The following is a 24,063-nucleotide window of genomic DNA, read 5'->3' on the forward strand; positions in this document are numbered from 1 at the left end:
CAAGGGCTAGTGGGATTGAAGCTCAGCTTTACAACAAGCTCACGTTACTACTCTTTTCTTCTACCTATTCTTCCTGTCCTGATTGTCTGCTGTAGTTTGGAGCTATTTTCGGCCTTTGTTTTTTCACATGAGTGCATGTAATACCATGGTAACCAAATTATATTTTCATTTATTCACATTCCATTTTAGATTTAGTATTTAAATAACCCAGTTGAATTGGAATCAGATTATCTTATCCTTTAACTACTGATTTAACCCCCTACCGCCCCAATATCAGTGTTTAACTTCTCGTTTTAGCTGCTAACTGGAAAGCGACTGAAAATGTGCTTTGAGATTATTGTATAGTCATTTTCCTTTGAGTTTCAGAGAACGGTGCTCGTAATTCACAGTTAAGACAACCACCATCTTCATAAGTCTCTCAGCCACACAACCCTCCCCTTCCTACTCCCATAATACCAGTCCACTGATAAACAAGGCAGCAAGATAACAGAAGGAAAATAATGTTTTAGCAACCCATCCCTTTTTCCTCAGTTTTCTAAGAATTGAGAGGGGTGAAATGTATCAATGATGTTTCATGTTCCCAGGCTGACATTTAGGGATATACAGAGGGTAGACACACTCAGGTGCTGCCTTAACCAGATGGGAGAGAAATGCTCTTTATTTTCAGGCAGGATGCACTCTATTTTAGCTAAACAATTCCTTACTGACAGAGGTTTTCGATGTCCCCAACATTCCACTATGGCAAACCATGCTGTCATAACGTCAATGATGACAACAAACCTTCATGTAACACTTTATACTTCAAGTATAAGTGCTCTAAGTGCTAGTGAAAGGGAGAGCTGAGATTTGAATCTAGGCTGGCTGACTCCATAGATACTGTTCTTGAATATTATTCTCTGTTAACTCAGGCGGGAAGGGTCTTGTGGAACCTCCTTAGGGAACTCAAGCTGCGTAAGCATAAGGTATGTCCATCCACTGCATAAGGGACAGGCGTTCTTGTCTGCCCCCAGTTCCCACCCACTGCAGTATCCCAGCACCTGGAACGGTGACAGGCAGGTGGTATAGTCTCGAGAAATATTTATGGATGGAATGAATAAATACACGAATAAAGGATTCCTCTTAAATTAAAATCAAGAATAATGTGTTTATTTGGTGCTGCCCCTTCTGAAGGGGGTGCTTCTGCTCTAAAAGGATGATTCAGCAAGCTAGGGTGCACACTTCCAATCTCTAAGTTGCAGTTGGGCAAATGCTTCGTGCTTTAAAAACCATCCCCACACACTTATACCACAGAAGTCCACCCACTGGTGTGAAGGCTCTGAGCCCCACGTCAGGCTTCCCAAACTGGGGATCGGGCAATGGGAGGAGGAATTCCTAGAGAATCAGACTTTGAAGGCAAGTGGGATTTGACTGCAGGACTTCAACAGGACTGGGGGAAACAGAGACTCCACTCTTGGAGGGCACACACAAAGTAGTGTATGCATCGGGACCCAGGGGAAGGAGCAGTGATCCCAGGGGAGACTGAACCAGACCTACCTGCTAGTGTTGGAGGGTCTCCTGCAGAGGTGGGGGGTGGCTCTGTCCCACTGTGAGGACAAGAACACTGGCAACAGAAGTTCTGCGAAGTACTCCTTGGCATGAGCCCTCCCAGAGTCCCCCATCAGCCTCACCAAAGAGCTCGGGTAGGCTCCAGTTTGGGGTCGCCTCAGGCCAAACAACCAACAGGGAGGGAACCCAGCCCCACCCATCAGCAGTCAAGCTGATTAAAGGTTTACTAAGCTCTGCCCACCAGAGCAACAGCCAGCTATACCCACTACCAGTCCCTCCCATGAGGAAACTTGCACAAGCCTCTTAGATAGCCTCATCGATCAGAGGGCAGACAGCAGAAGCAAGAAGAAATACAATCCTGCAGCCTGTGGGGAAAAAACCCCCACATTCACAGAAAGACAGACAAGATGAAAAGGCAGAGGGCTATGTACCAAATGAAGGAACAACATAAAACTCCAGAAAAACAACTAAATGAAGTGGACATAGGTAACCTCCCAGAAAAAGAATTCAGAGTAATCATAGTGAAGATGATCCAGGACCTCAGAAAAAGAAGGGAGGCCAAGATTGAGAAGATGCAAGAAATGTTTAACAAAGACCTAGAAGAATTAAAGAACAAACAAACAGACATGAACAATACAATAAGTGAAATGAAAAATACACTAGAAGGAATCAATAGCAGAATAACCGAGGCAGAAGAACGAATATGTGACCTGGAAGACAGAATGGTGGAATTCACTGCTGCAGAACGGAATAGAGAAAAAGGAATGAAAAGAAATGAAGACAGCCTAAGAGACCTCTGGGAGAATATTAAATGCAACAACATTCGCATTATAGGGGTCCCAGAAGGAGAAGAGAGACAGAAAGGACCCGAAAAAATACTTGAAGGGATTATAGTCGAAAACTTCCGTAACATGGGAAAGGAAATAGCAACCCAACTCCAGGAAGGGCAGAGAGTCCCATACAGGAGAAATCCAAGGAGAAGCACACTGAGACACATGGTAATCAAATTGGCAAAAATTAAACACAAAGAAAAATTATTGAAAGCAGCAAGGGAAAAATGACAAAAAACATATAAGGGAACTCTCATAAGGTTAACAGCTGATTTCTCAGCAGAAACTATACAAGCCAGAAGGGAGTGGCATGATATACTTAAAGTGATGAAAGGGAAGAACCTACAACCAAGATTACTCTACTCAGCAAGGATCTCATTCAGATTCGATGGAGAAATCAAAAGCTTTACAGATAATCAAAAGCTAAGAGAATTCAGCACCACAAAACCAGATCTACAACAAATACTAAAGGAACTTCTCTAAGTGGGAAACACAAGAGAAGAAAAGGACCTACAAAAACAAACCCAAAACAATTAAGAAAATGGTCATAGTAACATACATATAAATAATTACCTTAAATATGAATGGATTAAATGCTCCAACCAAAAGACACAGGCTTGCTGAATGGATACAAAAACAAGAGCCATATATATGCTGACTACAAGAGACTGAAAGTGAGGGGATGGAAAAAGATATTCCATGCCAATGGAAATCAAAATAAAGCTGGAGTAGCAATACTCATATCAGACAAAATAGACTTTAAAATAAAGAATGTTACAAGAGACAAGGAAGGACACAATATAATGATCAAGGGATCAATCCAAGAAGAAGATATAAAAATTATAAATATACATGCACCCAACATAGGAGCACCTCAATACATAAGGCAACTGCTAACCGCTATAAAAGAGGAAATCGACAGTAACACAGTAATAGTGGGGGACTTAACACCAATCGACAGATCAACCAAACAGAAAATTAATAAGGAAATACAAGCTTTAAATGACACAACAGACCAGATAGATTTAATTGACATTTATAGGACATTCCATCCAAAAACAGCAGATTACACTTTCTTCTCAAGTGCGCATGGAACATTCTCCAGGATAGATCATATCTTGGGTCACACATCAAGCCTCAGTAAATTTAAGAAAATTGAAATCATATCAAGCATCTTTTCTAACCACAACATTATTAGATTAGAAATCAATTACAGGGGAAAAACGTAAAAAACACAAACACATGGAGGCTAAACAATACGTTACTAAATAACCAAGAGATCACTGAAGAAATCAAAGAGGAAATAAAAAAATACCTAGAGACAAATGACAAGGAAACCATGATGATCCAAAACCTATGGGATGCAGCAAAAGCAGTTCTAAGAGGGAAGTTTATAGCTATACAAGCCTACCTCAGGAAACAAGAAAAATCTCAAGTAAACAATCTAACCTTACACCTAAAAGAACTATAGAAAGAAGAACAAACAAAACCCAAAGTTAGCAGAAGAAAAGAAATCATAAAGATCAGAGCAAAAATAAATGAAATAGAAACAAAGAAAACAATAGCAAAGATCAATAAAACTAAAAGCTGCTCTTTGAGAAGATAAACAAAATTGATAAACCATTAGCCAGACTCATCAAGAAAAAGAGGAAGAGGACTCAAATCGATAGAATTAGAAATGAAAAAGGAGAAGTTATAACAGACACCACAGAAATACAAAGCATCCTAAGAGACGACTACAAGCAACTCTATGCCAATAAAATGGACAACCTGAAGAAATGGACAAATTCTTAGAAAGGTATAACCTTCCAAGACTGAACTAGGAAGAAACAGAAAATATGAACAGACCAATCACAAGTAATGAAATTAAAAGTGTGATTAAAAATCTTCCAACAAACAAAAGTCCAGGACCAGACGGCTTCACAGGTGAATTCTATCAAACATTCAGAGTAGAGCTAACACCCATCCTTCTCAAGCTCTTCCAAAAAATTGCAGAGGAAGGAACACTCCCAAACTCATTCTATGAGGCCACCATCACCCTGATACCAAAACCATATGAAGCTACTACAAAAAAAGAAAATTACAGACCAATATCACTGATGAATATAGATGTAAAAATCCTCAGCAAAATACTAGCAAACAGAATCCAACAACACATCAAAAGGATCATACACTATGATCAAGGGGGATTTATCCCAGGGATGCAAGGATTCTACAATATACACAAATCAATCAATGTGATACACCATATCAACAAATTGAAGAAGAAAAACCATATGATCATCTCAATAGATGCAGAAAAAGCTTTTGACAAAATTCAACATCCATTTATGATAAAAACTCTCCAGAAAGTGGGCATAGAGGGAACCTACCTCAACATAATAAAGGCCATATACAACAAACCCACAGCAAAGATCATTCTCAATGGTGAAAAACTGAAAGCATTTCCTCTAAGATCAGGAACAAGACAAGGATGTCCACTCTCGCCACTATTATTCAACATAGTTTTGGAAGTCCTAGCCACGGCAATCAGAGAAGAAAAAGAAATAAAAGGAATACAAATTGGAAAAGAAAAAGTAAAACTGTCACTGTTTGCAGATGACATGATATACTATACATAGAGAATCCTAAAGATGCCACCAGAAAACTACTAGAGCTAATCAATGAATTTGGTAAAGTTGCAGGATACAAAATTAATGCACAGAAATCTCTTGCATTGCTATATATTAATAATGAAAAATCTGAAAGAGAAATTAAGGAAACACTCCCATTTATCATTGCAACAAAAAGAATAAAATACCTAGGAATAAACCTACCTAGGGAGACAAAGGACCAGTATGCAGAAAACAGTAAGACACTGATGAAAGAAATTAAAGATGATACCAACAGATGGAGAGATACACCATGTTCTTAGATTGGAAGAATCAATATTATGAAAATGCCTAAACTACATAAAGCAATCTACAGATTCAATGCAATCCCTAACAAATTACCAATGGCAGTTTTTACAGAACTAGAACAAAAAAATCTTAAAATTTGTATGGAGACACAAAAGACCCCGAATAGCCAAAGCAGTCTTGAGAAAGAAAAACTGAGCTGGAGGAATCAGATTCCCTGACTTCTGACTATACTACAAAGCTACAGTAATCAAGACAATATGGTACTGGCAAAAAACAGAAATATAGATCAATGGAACAAGATAGAAAGCCCAGAGATAAACCCACGCACCTATGGCCAACTAATCTATGACAAAGGAGGCAAGGATATACAATAGAGAAAAGACAGTCCCTTCAATAAGTGGTGCTGGGAAAACTGGACAGCTACATGTAAAAGAATGAAATTAGAACACTCCCTAACACCATACACAAAAATAAACTCAAAATGGATTAGAGACCTAAATGTAAGACTGGACACTATACAAACTCTTAGAGGAAAACTTAGGAAGAACACTTTTTGACATAAATCACAGCAAGATCTTTTTTGATCCACCTCCTAGAGTAATGGAAATAAACACAAAAATAAACAAATGGGACCTAATGAAACTTAAAAGCTTTTGCACAGCAAAGGAAACCATAAACAAGACGAAAAGACAACCCTCAGAAGGGGAGGAAGTATTTGCAAATGAATCAACGGACAAAGGATTAATCTCCAAAACATACAGGCAACTCATGCAGCTCAATATCAAAAGAACAAACAACCCAATCCAAAAATGGGCAGAAGACCTAAATAGACAATTCTCCAAAGAAGACATACAGATGGCCAAGAAGCACATGAAAAGCTGCTCAACATCACTAATTATTAGAGAAATGCAAATCAAAACTACAATGAGGTATCACCTCACACCAGTTAGAATGGGCATCATCAGAAAATCTACAAACGACAAATGCCGGAGAGGGTGTGGAGAAAAGGGAACCCTCTTGCACTGTTGGTGAGAATGTAAATTGTTACAGCCACTATGGAGAACAGTATGGAGGTTCCTTAAAAAACTAAAAATAGAACTACCATATGACCCAGCAATCCCACTACTGGGCATATACCCTGAGAAAACCATAATTCAAAAAGACACATTGCACCCCAATGTTCATTGCAGCACTATTTACAATAGCCAGGTCATGGAAGCAACATAAATGCTCATTGACAGTGGAATGGATAAAGAAGATGTGGTACATATATACAATGGAATATTACTCAGCCATAAAAAGGAATGAAATTGGGTCATTTGTTGAGACGTGGATGGATCTAGAGACTGTCATACAAAGTGAAGTAAGTCAGAAAGAGAAAAACAAATATCGTATATTAGCGCATATATGTGGAACCTAGAAAAATGGTACAGATGAACCGGTCTGCAGGGCAGAAACTGAGAGACAGATGTATATAACAAATGTATGGACACCAAGGGGGGAAAGCGGCAGGGGGTGGGGATGGTGGTGTGCTGAATTGGGCGGTTGATTGGGATTAACATGTATACGCTGATGTGTATGAAACTGATGACTAATAACAACCTGCTGTATAAAAAAATAAATAAAATAAAATTAAAAAAAAAAAAGTCCCTCTCTACTACAACTTTCAACAGGAAGGGCTCTGACAATGCATATGGCCAAACAAGCCTCAGCCTGGCTAGCGCATTTATGCCCATGGGTGGCGGAGAGGTTTCAGTAGAAGGAAACTGATCCCTCTCTTTATGTGTAAAGGCACTGTAATTATCTCAGTTGCTTTGAAGCCAGTGAAAGGTGGAATATAAATATTTCAAAAGCACATTTAATGGGAGGCATAAGCAACTTCTCCCAACAAACAAAAAGGGTGTATACCCACCTGTTCTGAAAAAAACTGGAAGCCCTTGTCCTCACGAATACACTCATATGTTTCTCCAAGAACTGGATTAAAGGGCTTGCTCCCAGCACGGAAGTAGCTAGATGCATATGCGGACACGGCAAAGGCTGCCACGTATACCTAGCGAGAGCGGAGAGAACCCGGTTATTTCTCCATCACCAAGAAATTTATTTGTACGAACAAAGACATGAACAAAATAAAACCTCTCTTTCTCTCTTTACAATTTATCTCGAAAAGCCAAAGATTTGTCCCTGGTTTAAAGACACCCAAACCAACTTTGGTTTCAAGTTGTAGGTTTAAATTGTGTTCATTTTGGCCCAGGCAAAAGTGGACCAGACCTTTTCAGACTGTCCATTTAGTCTGATGCCTGCAAGATGCCTTTCAAGATGGTGAGTCAGTCCCTCTAAATCAGCCACTGTCTGAGAATCCTGAGGTTGTGCTAAGGCTTTTGAGGAGGAGAGGGACGAAGAGTATTAAAAAAGCTAAACTTCCCTCAAAATTCAGGAATAAGCCACAGGGAACTCCGCTCAATACTCTGTAATAACCTAAATGGGAAAAGAACTTAAAAAAGAATTGATACATGTATTATATGTATAACTGGAATCACTTTGCTGCACACCTGAAACTAACACAACGTTGTTTATCAACTCTACTCCAATATAAAAAATAAATTCAGGAATAAGCATCCTAAGTTTAATCATTCACAATTTGATATTGTAGAAACCAAAAAAAACCCTCATTTTGACCAAAGAAAATCTTTGGGGGTCATTTCCTGAGCCTGGGACAGAGCACAGTGCCTTTTAAGAAGTTCTGCTTTTCTGGGAGGAAAAATAAAAACTCAAAGAGGAAAAGGAAGGAAAACTATAGGTGAACATGAAATGAGGAAAATCCTTTAATGGCTGTGGCTGTGAGGGTCTCAGCATTTTCCACAGCTCCCCTTTCAGGGCAACAAAGAGCCACAGTTCAGGCACAGCTCGTTTTATTGTGCTTTACTTCATTGTGCTTTGTAGAAACTTCGTTTTTTATAAATTGAAGGTTTGTGGCAACCTTGCATCAAGTAAGTCTATTGGAACCATTTTTCCAAAAGCATTTGCTCACTTCATGTCTCTGTGTCCCATTTTGATACTTCTCACATTATTTCAAACTTTTTCATTATTATTATACTTGTTATGGTGATCTGTGATCAGTGACGTTACTACCACCACTCAATGAAGGCTCTGGTGCATTGATGGTAAGCATTTTTTAGCAATAAAGTATTTTTTTTTGCGGTACGCGGGCCTCTCACTGTTGTGGCCTCTCCCGCTGTGGAGCACAGGCTCTGGACGTGCAGGCTCAGTGGCCATGGCCCACGGGCCCAGCCGCTCCGCAGCATGTGGGATCTTCCTGGACCGGGGCACAAACCCGCGTCCCCTGCATCGGCAGGTGGACTCTCAACCACTGCACCACCAGGAAAGCCCAATAAAGTATTTTTTAAGTTAAGGTGTATACCTTGTTTCTTTTAGAGATAATGCTATTGTACACTTAATAGACTATAGTATAGTGTAAACATAACTTTTATATGCACTGGGAAACCAAAAAATTCATGTGACCCACTTTATTGTAATATTTGCTTTATCGCAGTGGTCTGGAACCAAATTCGCAATATCTCTGAGGTGTGTCTCTATCCTTTTTGGTCTTTTGAGGGGCAAGGGGCAAAAAATTAAACCTAAGTAGCAATAGCAAATTTTCCTTTCTAGTACAGAATAATAATCTCAATATTTCCTCTTCTCAGCTCATTTCATGAAGTTTCTTATATTGGAAAAAAAAAAGCTATGTGCCTTTCTTAAATGTTCACCAGTCACATAACTTTCAACAGCCTTTTGAAAACTGGTCCCACCTTACCACCTCACACTAAAGTGTATAGAACACGCTAGAGCAGCTGGAGAGCTTATAAAAATCAATTTGCTGTGCTCAATTCTGTCCGTTCTTGAAACCTGGGTATCTGTTCCTCTCTCTGCTTCCTCAGATGTCTGTTACCTGATAAACAGCAAGGTCACACGTCTACATGGAATGCTGAATCAACCCTGAATCACCTTCACAATTTAACATATAACGCATTTATAAAAGAATCTGGTATCATTCATGATGTAGGGGGAGAGAGGAGGGAGGGAGCAGGCAGAACGAAGCATCCTCCTTGTGGGCTGACCATATGAGAGAGACTCTCTGCAGGGGTAGAGCTGACCTTCATACTCAGAGCAGTAAACACAATCCATGGGCTAGGTTCGTCCTCAATTCTTTCCTGAACTTTCCCTTCCTAATGTACTGGTGCCTTTCCTCAAACTTCTTCTCAACGTCAATGACACCACTCAATCAGCTGACATCCGGAGGGTCTCTAAATTGCTACGAGAATGAAACACCTTTTAAGGATGCTTTCATCTTCAGAGCCAATCATTTTCTTTAAAGAAAAGCACTGTCCACAAATGATAACTTTTAACACTTGCCTTGGCAGCTAATTGCCTCCCTTTGTTCACAGAAATTCTCTGGGGAAGAGTAACAAAGAAGACAAAAAATAAACAGCTTGTTTTTCTCTCCTACTCTGATTATCATTAGATAATCAGAGTAGGAGAGAAAAGAAAGAAAATCTCTTTGATGGGAGAAGTCCCAGGAGACAGTATGGGATGAGACAGGGATGTCTCTTTCAACCAGTAAAGATTTTCCCTTAATCCTCAAATCACTGAAGTTGATTGAGGTTGAAGTTTCAATGAGGGTTTAAACTGCAGAATGTGTACAATTTAGAAAACAATGGCCTCCAACCGTGAGAGGTGATGTATAGCTGGGTCCCTCCCTGAGGCTGGGGGCTTGCTGTCCCACTTAGCCAATCAGCAAATGCCTAGGGCAGAGATGCTGCATTTGGCGGAAGACACTCCCGTCCCAGCATCCCACACAAACAATGACCTTTCTGTTGAGCAGGTAACATACCAGGAGGCAAAAGGAGGAAGAGATACTAAGTTTTGAAGAACAAAAAGCCACAGTCACAGAAAGGGCTGATTTGGCCATAGTCTTGCCACTAAGGTACCCCTAACCCCATCCCCACAAGACAGGGGAAGGATGAGAAATACTCGGAGACCCCTTCATCAGAAGCCCCATCACTTGATTAGAATCGATACTGAGTAGAGAACAGAAGGTTAATCTCTCTAGGATGAGGTTTTTTTAAAAAAACGTATTCTATAAAATAAGAAGTGTGTGTGTGGGATCAACTATACTCTGACAAAAATTAATTAAAAAAAAAAGAAGTGCGGGGGGGTGGGGGGGAGAAGAATCTTTCTGATGTGAAACCTGTGAGTGAATGATATTTTCTAAAAATTTAGGGGCCGATAGGACAATTCCAAAAATAAACAAAAACGTTCTCAAGGGAAATTTACCCTGGATGAAACAAAACAAAACAAAACAACCAGCTCCAAAAATTAAGTTCTATCCGCTCAGGGTAGTAAAAATAAATACTCAGACAGCCCTCAAGACATGTCTTCCAGCCAGGCAATATCAGAACAATCCCATGGAAGGTTCTGGAGAAAGAGGAAGCCCGAAACCACAGAGCAGAAGTAGCCCCAGGCCGCAGCTGTCACAGGGAAGCCGCGCCCAGTGGCAATCCCTGACCAGGTGACTGAAAACAGCCAGGCGGAGGGGAAGCGGAGGTGGCTGCGAAATGAACCGATCTGACGGGCAATCCAGATGGGAACCGGAGGGACAGGAGCCCTGGCTGTGCCCGTCTTGGCTCTGCGGGGCCCTGGGAGTGGCCACCACGCCTGCGGTGCTCACCATCCTCTCCAGGGCACTGGGCGTCTGGGCAGCCTTGTCCAGGAGCTCGCTGTACTCCAGCTCCTCACACAGCCTCTGCAGCGTGTTGAGGGGCTCATTGAGTTCCACCGGCATGGCCACCTTAGACAGGTCCTTCCCGATGTTCGTTCTCAGGATGTTCCACAAGCTGACGTTACCGGACTTGGGGCACGGGGCCGGCAAGCACGTTCTTCTTTTGGACTTGACTTCCCCTACACTTTGGAGAACAGGCTCTGAAAGGGAAATAAGTCTGGTTGCCTTATAAGGATTTTCATTTTATTTTAAAACGGAAAAAAAATCCACCTTACTGAGCAAGTACGCCATGATACTATTAATCTCAGTTATCCAGATTATGGCTGAAGTCAGGAAATAAAAAGAATTCTGAGCAGCTAAATGAAGTACAAAAAATTATAAGCACTAAAACTCGTGGACTTTATCCATGGGGAGGTCTTCATACTCCTAATCAAAGGCTAGTTCCTCATAGCTTATATGCACTTAGAATAAAACTGGAAACTGGATTGCTATGCCCAGAGCGGTTACTTTTAAACTCTTTTTAAAAGCACTTCAAGTTCTGATAAAAACTTTTAAAGTCTTTAAAAAAAATCGTTTCCAATTCTGGTAAAACAATTGTGTTTATATTATAGGAAAATTATAAAGGAAACAAAAGTCATCCAATAACCCACTACCCAGAAATAGTAGCCATTTATATTTTGGAGTATTTTCATTTAGTGTTTTCTCCATATAGCTGACAATGTTTGCATAGTTGAATGTTTTGCTTAATCAGTTAACATAAATATTTTTCCATGCTATTTAAAATTCTTCTAAAACATCATTTTTAATGACTGTAAAACAATTCCATGCTATGGATAAGCTATAATTTATTGAATTATTCATCTGTTGTTGGACTTTTAGATTTGTTTCAATGTTTTGCTAAAAAAAAGTAGTGAATATTCCTATTCTTAGATATTTAATTATATCTGATTATTTTCTTAGAATATACAGAAGTGGGAATCATATACTGATTCATATGATCATACTGCTCTTCAAAAAGGCTGTATCAGTTTCCCATTTATCAGCAAGCATATACCAGTGTCCATGTTCTGAGACCATTCCAGGCTTGTCAGCATTCATTCTGAATTCTTGGCAAATCGTTAGGTGGACAGTGCTATCTCCTTGTTTTAACCTACATTAAAAAAATTCCTAGTGTGGTCTGGAATGCTTTCATGAACATTTCTTCTTTTCTGAATTGTCCGCTTTCCTATTGATATATTAAGACATAATCTTTTGTTTTTGTATTTGTTTTACAAGTTAATCCCCATTTGACATTTATCTTTACATTTGGTCTATGCAGTTTTTTAATGAATGAAACATTTACATCTTAGGTTTTTACACCTATCAATCTTTTCCTTTGTGACAACTTCCATTACCTCATGCTCTGGAATTCTTTTCCCACCCCAACATAGCCTATTTTCAAATGAAATCTTTTGCATGACATCAACATATGAGAAGGTGGTATTTTATTATAGAGCCGATCACTCTGAATAACGAGGTTGCTTTGATGAACAGGAGAATATGAAAGTGAGGTCATACTTTGAAGTCTCATGTTCATCTAAGCAACCAATTAAATTCTGAATTTGTTTTAATTGCTCAACACGGGCAAAAATCAAGTAAATAGTCGCAAATGATGACAGTCTTTAAAAACAGCATTCCATGTAATCTCAAAATACTTTCTTTGATTACACTAAATTTTGAAAGAATACTATACTACTACTACTACTAATGGCTAATACATACCTAGCTTTTACTCTGTGACAGCCTTTCAAGAATTTTACATATATTATCTCACTTATCCTTTGCAACAACCTCTTGAGATAAACAGAATTATTATCCCCATTTTACAGATGAAGAAACTGAGGCACAGAGAAATTAAGTAACTTGCCCTAGAACACATAACCAGTGAGTGGCAGGGCTGGAGTTAACCGAGAAATCTGGTCCCTGAATCTATATTCCTAACCACTGAACCTCCACACAGCACCCATCACAGTGACAGATCCTATTATGTGCCTACTGATTTGGGTGGGGGGGGGTAAATTAATAGGAAACATTCTAAATACCTACCATTTACTAAGGGCTCAAAGAAATTCTAGTGTAGTAATTTATCAAGACCTGGATAAATCCTATTTCCTTCTGTAGGCAATACTGTGTCCTAAAATGCAAAGTTTATTTCTACATACAATCTTTTCAGTAGAGTACTGATGTGCAGAAATCTAATCTTCCAAATACTGCCAAAGAAGAAAGCTAGGTTTGGCCCAGTGTTTGTTCAAGCCAAGAAAATGTTGGTCAGTAATCTAGCAAAATGGCTGTGGAATAAGACAGAGAGACAGCCTTCACCTCTTATATGCTTTTCCTGGCTGGTGTCAACTCAGCACAGCTGTGGTCTTAGGTTCGGGGGCAAGTCCTCTGTTCCCAACTTCGACCTCTGAACCTCTACACCTCTGTTCCTCTTGGCCCCCTCCCTAAGGCCTCAAACAGAAGGAGGACTTCAGCATTTGTTCGTCTTCTTCATCCACAATGAGAGTTCCCATTTAGTGTGTGTGTGTGTGTGTGTGTGTGTGTGTGTGTGTGTGTGTGTGTGTTGTTTGCCAAGGGAATAAGTGATGCCTCCTCGTTTCTCTTTCAATTCGCCTCCTTATTTTTCTACGAAAACAAGTAGCGCATGAACGTGCTCCTATATTACTGGTCTTTGCCTTTAAATCACTGGTTCTCAGACTTTTCCACCAAAGGATTAATCTCTCCAGAAACAATTCAAGGAAGATACAGAGCATAATGAGCTTCTGACTTCTAGCAGGTGTGATGCTGAAAGGATATTCTTTCAGAGAACAGTAAATTTACCTGCCTTTTTTGTAGTCCCCCAAAGAGTAGGCTTTTTGACATTCAGATAACAACTCATCATCATCGTATTTCACATACGTACTGAGCTGGCAAGCACTGATACATCAAAAAGGAACTGACGTGGTCCTTGTCTTCCATGTAGATATAAAAATATGTGGTGTTCTGGCATAGATAAATCTAGAGACCCCAGGCATGCTGAGTACCAAGACTGGGAGTATTTGATGCTGCAGGACTCATATAGAGACCTGTCCAATGGGCAGATTCTTCTTAAGAATAGGTCACCTTCCTAAACAGGCTTCAGTCTGCTTACTGAACTCCTAAATCCGAGCTGTTTGGAGATAGCAGACATTCCAGGTACCCGCCACGGTCCCAACTAACATTTCCTGGGCATCATTTTCAGTCTTGGGTTCAACCAGTAATAAAGGGACATCTCAGGGTACCTTAAGCCCTACCCCCACAGGGGGAGCAGTTTGTTAACTCTCAAATGCGTTATCTTGAAGAATCGGAAGCTAAATTACCGCTTAGATCAGACCTTTTACAATATAAGTGCTATTGAATTCCTAAACTATGAAAACCACTAGAAACCTAAAGGAAAAAAGCTATATTCTAATATGTTTGCAGAGAGAATGTTGAACCAAATAAGGAACATCTGTAGTATTAATTTTTGATATTTATATGATAATTGGTATAACCTTACTTTATAAAATAGAAATTTGCACTAGCCAACAAATGTATTTGAATGAATAAATTTTTCACATGTGAGTGCCATGTCCCACCTAGATTATAAAACTTTGAGGGTGGGGACCATGTCTTAAGTTTCTGATGCAGAACTTGCTAAGTTCTCTGTTTGCAGCAGGTACCCTATGCATGCTTACTAGTATTCTGTAAAGATCCAAACACTCAGAGATCAAACAATTTAAATCTTACCCAAAGTCTGTCTCTCATTATCTAAATCATTACTGAGATTATCTAAGGAAAGGTTGTCACTTATGTCACTGACATATGAATCATCTTCAGACATCTATGGGAAAGAAGAAATAATATACATTAGAGTAGACAAGCCAGATTTCATAAAGCCTTTACTTCAAATGATCAAATATTTTAGACCACACATTATAAACCTATAGAAATGATTTTGGAGGCTGTTTTCATAAAGGCCCATACACCAGTCTGCCTAGGGGATGCTCACAGAAAATATGTTATTAAAATTCTTATACATTCGTGATTCATTCTCACAAGGAAAACACATGTAAACCCCAGATTTTAGTTATTATAAAAATTCTTATTAATTCTGACTGCTTTTTCAGAATTTGTTAGCATTTGACTAGAAAGAGTTACAAATTGTCTTTTAACTATCTGTGAATAAAAGTATCTTCTATGGAAATTAATGGATGAAAAATATGAGAACTTCTATACCAAAGGGGTAAAATGATCAGTACTCACACTCAGAACATAATTATAAATTAATTATAACAACCATATTATAATAACTATAATAACCATAATTATATTATAAATTACTATAGAGCAAATTCAATGAGGAGAAAATATACAAGGTGCTAACTTCTGACCCTGTAGTGGAAATAATACATTATCAAACAGCTAATAGTCAAAATCATTAACCTACAATTGAAAAGAGGTATAACAAATCAAGTAACAGAAACCAGGATGTGCCCAACACCTACTTTCATAATTTTTGTTCCCGAAGATCTTGTATCTGTTTATGCTTTTTGAGGTATGAGTTATAAGAAGATCCTCAGAATGTAATGATAAAAAGGAGCCATTGAGTTTAGTGTTTCTAAATATGGGTATTTACTGAACAGGTAAAGCAGCAAAAGAGATTTTCGAGGCACCTAACTGAAAACAGTGGTCAAACCTCATTTTCTGAAGAGCTTGGAGACAACAGAACTTCCTGTGCATCAAAAAACTCTGAAAGAGAGTCAGTGATGGAGAGCCTGCTTTCGTTGGAAAGCTGATGGACCAGAGTTCGATTGTCATCTCTGGAGTTTTCCTATTTGAAACACAAAACCAAAAATGCATATATTTAGAAACAGTCTCAAGAGAAGCAAAATAAACAACTGATTTTGCTGCACAATACACACGGTCACAGGCCCAGGCAAACAGGCGGCTCAAAACAGAGGGCAGGTTCAAAGTTGAGGAGAAGCAAACCTCACACAAAACACGGTGAAAAGCCTAGGTCTCCCCCAAATGGGCACCTTATTTACAGGCACTATCACAGCTCAGGCACACACAACAAACCTCAAAGCAAAAAAAGACTGTGCAGGTCAGTTTTTATTCCACTTAAGACGGGAAAAATTCCAACACTCTCTGAATCATATCCTCTTATTCTCTACCACTGCAGGATGTTTCTTTTCATCCTAAAATTTCCTCTGAATTGTACTCAATGCATGTCCTTGCATGGCTGGTTCAGAGCAACACAGCTTTCTTCTGCCTCAATTCTCTCGCAGAGGCCAGTGTGCTGCTCATGAGGCGTCCCTTGACAAATAAACAGTGTGTTTCGGTCCAGAAGTGCCCCTGGTGGTAGATCATTCATTATTCATGGATGAATGAGATAAATTCTCTTTGTCTGTCTCTCTCCAACCACACAGGCTGCAAGGGAAGGAAGTCCCCAATCCCCTTCCCACCCTCTCTGCAAACAACACAATAGAATATAGGGATTTTCTCCTCTTGCTGGCCCTCCATCCCTTGAGTCACTGAGTCTGGACTTTTCCTCTGGAAAGGACCTAAATACTTTGGGAATATGTTTTGTATGCTATTTGCAAGTGAAAATTCAATTTAACTCAAGAAATTGAGCAACTGCATTGTGCCTGTCATGGCGGGATACGATGATGAATAAGACAAGGTTTTTGGTCCGAGTAAGTGGTGTAGAGGGCGCATCCAACACACATGAGCCCAAGACGATGGAACAGAAAGCGCTACAGAAGCGGACAGGAAGGAGAGGTTGATTCTATTAGGGGGGCTTTGGTTGGGGAAGGCTTCACAGAAGAGGTGATGCCTAACTAGACCTTGAGGAATGAGAACATACTGAGGACGACATGATTTGATTCCTTTGAATCAGAGAAGACTGTCACCTGAACTTCCTGACAGCTCACATTTCTCACGGGGCTGATAAAGGAGCTGCTTATATATCCTTATGTATTGGATAAATGAGTCGCAGAATAATTTGGGAAACAAAAGTTAACGCATATTATATCTTTCCCAGAAGTTTTATGAGTTCAGGACACACTCCTCAGCCTCATAAAATGGAGATGCTCTAACAGGAGGGCCCCAGCAGACGTTCATCATTAATAAAGGTCAAATGGTCTCTTTATGGAATGTTTACTTCAGGAACACATTGTATCCCTTTCTCTTCTAGACAAGGTATTCATTGAAAGATCCTACCCATTTTAATATCCCTACAGCCTTTTGAAAAGCAGGCTTCTTCTCCATGCTAACAAACAAGATCACTTAGGATCTATAAATAAGCATCACACCTGTCACCTTTAAAGGAAAGGTCTCTCTCCTCAAAAGAGGAGACATGGTAATGAATAACTGAGCTCCCTTAATGTTCACTGAAACAACAGAACAGTCCTGTGTCTTTGCTGTGTCACTGCCACATAAGACTCTAATGATTTATTTACTTGTTCTCCTCATTAATTTATTAATAGTCGCTCTGGCTCTTTCTGTATTTCTTCTTCCTAGGCTGATGGGTCAGGAGGATTTCTTGCCTGATCAACAGTGAAAATAGCACGCCTGGCCCCAGCCCTTTCTGCTGTTCCATTACTCCAGCAACTTCCTATTGATAGTCACCGAAAACCCAACAGGACTGCAGGAGCCTCCAGCCCTCAGCCCAGTGTCCTGCACAGCCCAGGACCTCATGTATTAAAATATTAATCTAGTCAGTTCAATTTAATCATATCCCCTCAAGTCTGTAAGGTATAAGTGGTCGTTTATCTTTTTTTTACATTACAAAAAGATAGACAAAAAGGAGGGAAGGGAACACGCATAATCCCATCACACTAAATCAACCACTATAGGCATTTTGATACATTTCTCTCCAATCCTTTTTATACATATAGCTTTGCTTTGTTTTGAAATAGTTGTCATCTATCTATCTAATTTTATAAATTTCCTCCAAACAACATTGCACCATAACTTCAGTGACATGGACATATATACACATAAATACACATATTTACCAAATGTAAAATAGATAGCTAGTAGGAAGCAGCCACATAGGACAGGGAGATCAGCTTTGTGACCACCTAGAGGGGTGGGATAGGGAGGGTGGGAGGGAGACGCAAGAGGGAAGAGATATGGGGATATATGTATATGTATAGCTGATTCACTTTGTTATAAAGCAGAAACTAACACACCATTGCAAAGCAGTTATACTCCAGTAAAGATGTTTAAAAAAAAAAAATTAAATTAACACTTGTTCTGAGGATAAAGGTAGTACGTGCTCAAAATAGAAAATACAGAAAGATGTAAATAACATAAATATCACTTAAAATCCATCACCCAGATGTGGCCCCTATTAACCTGTCAGTGTATTTTTTGTATTAAAATATTTGTATATAGATTTTTTTTTAGTTTGAAAAACTGGGATCACACTGTACTTAGTCTTTATTTAGTCTGCCACATTCACTTAACATTATATTGTGAACTTCTCCCTAGGCTGCTAAAATTTCTCTGAGACAATGAACTTTACTTGATAGATTTACTATATATGTGTGTCACAGAGTAACCATGTCATTTATTGGAAATTAAGGGTGTTTCCAAATTTGTAAAGATGGTGAACACGTTTGCAAATGTGTCTTGCTCGTATGTCATTATTTCTTATAATCAGTTCTCAGAAGTAATTATTAAAAATGTTTAAGGCAGGGCTTCCCTGGTGGCGCAGTGGTTGAGAGTCCGCCTGCCGATGCAGGGGACACGGGTTCGTGCCCCGGTCCGGGAAGATCCCACATGCCGCGGAGCGGCTGCACTCGTGAGCCATGGCCGCTGAGCCTGCGCGTCCTAAGCCTGTGCTCTGCAACGGGAGAGGCCACAACAGTGAGAGGCCCTCGTACCCCCCCAAAAAAAAAAAAAAATATCCAAATCTAGTCAACATTTCTTTTGTAATTTTTTCTATTGCTTCCACATTTAGGAAGTCCTCCCTACTCTAGCCATTTGTTAAACATTTAAATCAATATTTTTCAGTTTGAATTTCATTCATTAGTGATTCATTTTAGTGTGCAATGGAAAGATTTATTTATTTTATTTTTTTTTTTTAATTTTTTGGCTGCATTGGGTCTTTGTTGCTGCCCATGGGCTTTCTCTAGTTGCAGCGAGCGGGGTCTACTCTTCGTTGAGGTGCGTGGGCCTCTCATTGCGGTGGCTTCTGTTGCTGTGGAGCACGGGCTCTAGGCACGCAGGCTTCAGTAGTCGTGGCACGCAGGCTCAGTAGTTGTGGCTCACAGGCTCTAGAGCGCAGGCTCAGTAGTTGTGGAGCACGGGCTTAGTTGCTTCGTAGCATGTGGGATCTTCCCGGATCTGGGCTTTAGTTTCCTTGTCTCTAAAATGAAACCACCGTCACCTACCTCATAGAGCTGTGGTTAGGATTTTGTGAGACAATGCATTTAAGTGCACATGGAATACAGCAAACGAGCAATTAAAAGAATCAAAAGTCTTGTTTTAGAGTTTTCTTTCAAGTTCTTGCTTGTTTGGTCTCTTAAATGGACTTTAGATTTAGTAGGATATTATCCCGAAAGTCACTTGGCCTTTCATTTGGAGTCTAAAATAACATAAAATAATCTAAGCACTCATACTTCATAATAGTAAATGTTCAGATTCAGAAATTTAAAATAGAAGGACTTGATAGGATATGAGAGTAACTTTTGATAGGAGGGGAGATTTTAGAATCCAGGTAGATTTTAGAACACCAAAGATGGGTAATTTGTGCAGCTAAAAGGTAACAGAAGGGAAGCAAAGAAAGTAAGAGGGCCTAAAAACAGAGCACCCTGGGCTGACCCCAGTGTGGGAACTGTCATTCCCACAGTGTTTGAGAAGCCTGTGAGCTACCCAAGGAAAGGACATTGGAGTCAGCTTTCAGGCTCTGGGGAGGCCATTTCCACTCACTCTCTTATTTCCTGAGGGCAACAATGACTTTTCCCATACTGTGAAAGTCAGCCTTTCCTTTTCACACTCTGTGAAAAGCAGGATAAAACACGGAAAACAGAAAATCACTGAAAGAGGAACTAGATCAGTGAGACAAGCAAATCATCAATTCAAGACACTAGCAGGCTGTTTTGGAAGCTGTGAGCTTTGAGGGATGTTATCACTCCTCTTCAAAGACAATGTACAGCATTTAAGCCTTCAGGTGCATTACTTGTGAGATCAATTTAAAAGCATGCATTTTAAAAGACCTGTGATTTTGGTTTCCTTTCCCAAATGTAAATAGTCCCAAGGGTACGTACGCATTGACTATAAATTTACAGAACCATAAATGAAGGGTCAACTTGCCATTTATCTATTTAATGGCTTGTTAAATAAACTAACGTAATTAGGTGATAATTTCAAAGTTAAGTGCTGCCTGGAAGCGGGCACCAAACCCCACAGAATGCCATTGCGTTTGGCAGCAAGCCACCCTGAGTGACGGCTGGCCTCAGTGACTCAGCCCTGATACAGCAAACCTGTATCACCAGATTCAGAGACAGCCCTCCTGGTAAGCATGTTTCTTTGCCTAGGCCTGAAATGAAGGCCCCTTTAGATAATGTTTAGGTGCTCAGTCTTGCAGGGGATTCAGTTTGGGTCTGGGCTAAAGGATAAATGTATATGTACAACTGATTCACTTTGCTGTACACCTGAAACTAACACAACATTGTAAATCAACTCTAATAAAAATTTAAAAAATAAATAAGGTGATTGAAAAGATCTCTTGGGGGCAGGGAAGATGCAGAATTTCATGGTCAATCACTGACATGTATCTCAGAAGTAATAAGAGGTCCTCCAGCCCTGCGGAGAGAGGGTACCACCCTCATCAGAAAAGGGTCCCATCAGCTCAGGACACAGCCTGTGCTTCACATGAAGGTGGATGCCTGGGCCTTTCAGTCTGATTGATTCCAGCATCTAATCTTCCCGTCGCCTGACACAACAACTTTCCAAGGAGTAAAGGAATTGTGTCAGGCTTTTGTTTTCTTTGAGGACAGAAAAAGGAGGATGATGGATTAAGATTAAACATTAGAAACTCCTTTAAAAAATCTACAATGCCCACCTCTTGTACCTGACCTTCCTTTTTTTTTTTTTTTTTTAATGCACTCACTCTAATACATTTGTTAATGAAAAATTTAGCACAATTGAGGCAGGCATATAAACGTAAGAGATTGCTAAAAACAATTTTGACCTTCATTACCCTTTTCTACTGATTTTTTCAAGTAATCCACTTGTATTTTTCTGAACTTCCTCATTTTAAACACAGTCAAAGAATATTTTGGATAAACATCCCAAGTCTTGAGAACAGACATTTTTAACATACTATGAACTGACCAAGACACTCAACTGTAATAATTCTCCCCCTCTGAGGGTAATCACAGGAAAGGGAGAAGGAAACAGCCACATAGAAATAGGACAGTGGTTCTCAGAGAGGGAGCAAAAGAAGCTGGCTGGGAACTGGGATGCTATAGGTTGGAGAAAGTGAGGGTTTTTTCAGAAGTAACAGGAGAAAACATTTGTCTCTGCACAGTCCCCACTCCAGTAATATCAAGAGAAAAGGGTGATCCTTAGGAGGAAAATGGGGTAAAGAAGTACAAAGGGAGGAAGAGTTCCAGGGGGAAAAAGCAGTTTAGAAATGCAGCTAGCAGCATACTTTCAAGGAAGCCTTGGAATCCTCAGCTGCCCGTGGTGAGGGAAGCACAACTCCCAGGGGCAGCAGGGAGGCCTGCGGGGACAAGGCGCGGCGACATTACCCACCTCTGCCAGACGATCACCCGACTTGGCAGCAACTGGGCGGTCGAGGAGCAGAGACTCAGCATGGATTCTGCATAAGCGTTCTTTAAGATCTGTGTTTTGTGCTAGGGCCTGGAACACGTTAAAAATAGTGGGGCTCCGTTAATAAATGGATGTTTCAGAAAAGCACAGCAGCGGGCCCAGTGTGGCGGAGCCCTCGGGGGCACTTCCTCGACTATTTTTCTTGAATGTTATCCAACAGGATACCCCGGAGATGCCTGGCAGATACAAGATATTAAACACTGGAAACGGAGGCCCTCCTCGAATCTCATTTCCAGGGATGGAAGTAGGGTTAGTAAGGCTTTCCTTTCGGTGGAGAAGGAAATCACAAACACCTACAGCTTTTATTACTCGAGGTTTCTCGGCCCCTCCTCCTTCCGAGCTGCCTTTAGACTCTGACTACCTCCCTCTAAAGATCCCAAGCTTCTCTCTCTCATCTTCAGTAAAAATGCTGCTCTTACCCCTTACGATTGGACATATTTTAATGTTATTTAATTATCACACTAGTTGAATTGGATCTTAGGAAGTGTGCTGAGAAGATTTTGTGGAGGATTAATTTTACTGTTTTACAATATAGGTATTCATTGCTTTATATTCATTCTTCATGACTAAGATAGTTTATTTAAAAAAAAAAAAAAAAAGAGCTTACTTACCTGGGTAAGGGCTAAGGACCAGGGCCCTGGGAAGGGGGCTATGAGATGTGAGCTCATGTCAGCCCACCCAGATCTCTTATTTCTCCCTGGACAGGTGTGATTCCCTAGCCCATCCTCCCAACTAGGAGAGTAAAGGAAGGTGTTTCTTTCATGCTGGTATCCCCTGTGACCAACTGTTCTCCAGATGATCTGTTTTTAGAAAGGGACAACTTCATCTGATTCACCCACACACACTCCCACAGTCAGCTCCCCAGGTGCTTGTACACAGATCCATCCTGTCTGTCTGTCTTCCTGACTCTCTTCTGAGAAGCTCAGAGCCTTTCCCATCCATCAGGGCCCACAGGGTCTAGCTGCTGAGAGCATAGAATGATGTCTATATTTACCCACTGCCTGGATCTCAAACAAGAATTTTGGCTTTATTTTTTAGTACTCACAGATGGAAAGGGTTATCGGGAAATTCTCAAGGGTCATTTAGGAAACACTGAGTAAATGTTTCTTAAATCACACAACTACATCTAATAACCTCTACCGGGCATTCACTTTGGCCAATATGTTGCTGGCGTCTTAGTGTAAGTGGCTAGAATCTATACCACTGGCTAGAATCTCCATATGGTCTGAAAAATGTGCTATTTTAGTAGCTTCTCTTTCCTTTGTAAGCCACAGGCAGAAGAAAGAAAAACACAAAGATTGCACATACAGCACAAACATATTCATTCTGATAGCCCTGAGATAACTCTAAAATTCGTATTTTTAAAAAACAAGTCTTGAATTTAATCAGGAATCCAAGACCAAAAGGAAAGGATCATTCTGTTTTATCTTAAGTTTCCAAAATCCTTACCATGGGTGAGGGAGAACTCCTTAGAGAAGGTAGTGACTCTGGACTAGGATATCATGGCCAGGTGGGTCTCATGGCCTCTACCAGACCAGCAGATTAATGAGGCCAGACCTCCACAGGAGGAGGGCAGGGGACAGGAAGACGACAGTGAAAAGGACTTTGGGGAGCCCATCAGAGGTACCTTCTAAGTGCACTAAAGGCCACCCTACTGGGAACAATAAGAAATGCTTTTACCACTGAAAAATAAACTTAAAAAAAGAAAAAGAAAAAAACCACCCTGCTTCCCTCAAACCAAAGCAGCACCCAGTGTGTGGCTGGCTGTCCATTACAATCCAAAAGGGGCGTTTCTATCTCTGGGTCTACAACATTAAGACTCTAAACATGGAGTAAATCTATGTTATTTTTTATTTCGTTCAAAGATAACCTACTGGAAATATTCAACTGAGCGAATATTCCTTAAGTATCTTACAATGACAGTATGTACCACTGGTAATGTATTTACCATTAACGTTACACCAAAAGCATTGCTTTACTTTTCTCAGTAATATGATGAGTAGAAAACATGGGTGGGTATTTTCTAGTTCTCTCACTGCCTGAATTGGCTTCTGAAAACAAAATCCTAAAATTCACCTCCCCTACCTGACCCTACATAGAAAGTTCAGTATTGCTTCAGATGGTG

The 24,063-nt window shown here is 40.1% G+C and overlaps 1 protein-coding gene across 4 annotated transcripts in view; it reads right to left on the reverse strand.

Moving 5' to 3' along the window:
- Positions 1 to 24,063, reverse strand: part of OSBPL3 (oxysterol binding protein like 3) — a 206,004-nt gene that overhangs the window by 28,410 nt on the left and 153,531 nt on the right. For all 4 annotated transcript variants that reach the window (XM_060020622.1, XM_060020624.1, XM_060020623.1 and 1 more), the window contains 5 exons: positions 21,861 to 21,968; positions 15,787 to 15,921; positions 14,838 to 14,931; positions 11,001 to 11,251; positions 7,188 to 7,325 (listed from right to left, as the gene is read on the reverse strand). In XM_060020622.1, coding sequence (XP_059876605.1) covers positions 7,188 to 7,325; positions 11,001 to 11,251; positions 14,838 to 14,931; positions 15,787 to 15,921; positions 21,861 to 21,968 — 726 coding nt within the window. The remainder of the gene's footprint in view (positions 1 to 7,187; positions 7,326 to 11,000; positions 11,252 to 14,837; positions 14,932 to 15,786; positions 15,922 to 21,860; positions 21,969 to 24,063) is intronic.

Source organism: Delphinus delphis, chromosome 9 (genome assembly GCF_949987515.2).
Source record: "Delphinus delphis chromosome 9, mDelDel1.2, whole genome shotgun sequence".
Taxonomy (NCBI): domain Eukaryota; kingdom Metazoa; phylum Chordata; class Mammalia; order Artiodactyla; family Delphinidae; genus Delphinus; species Delphinus delphis.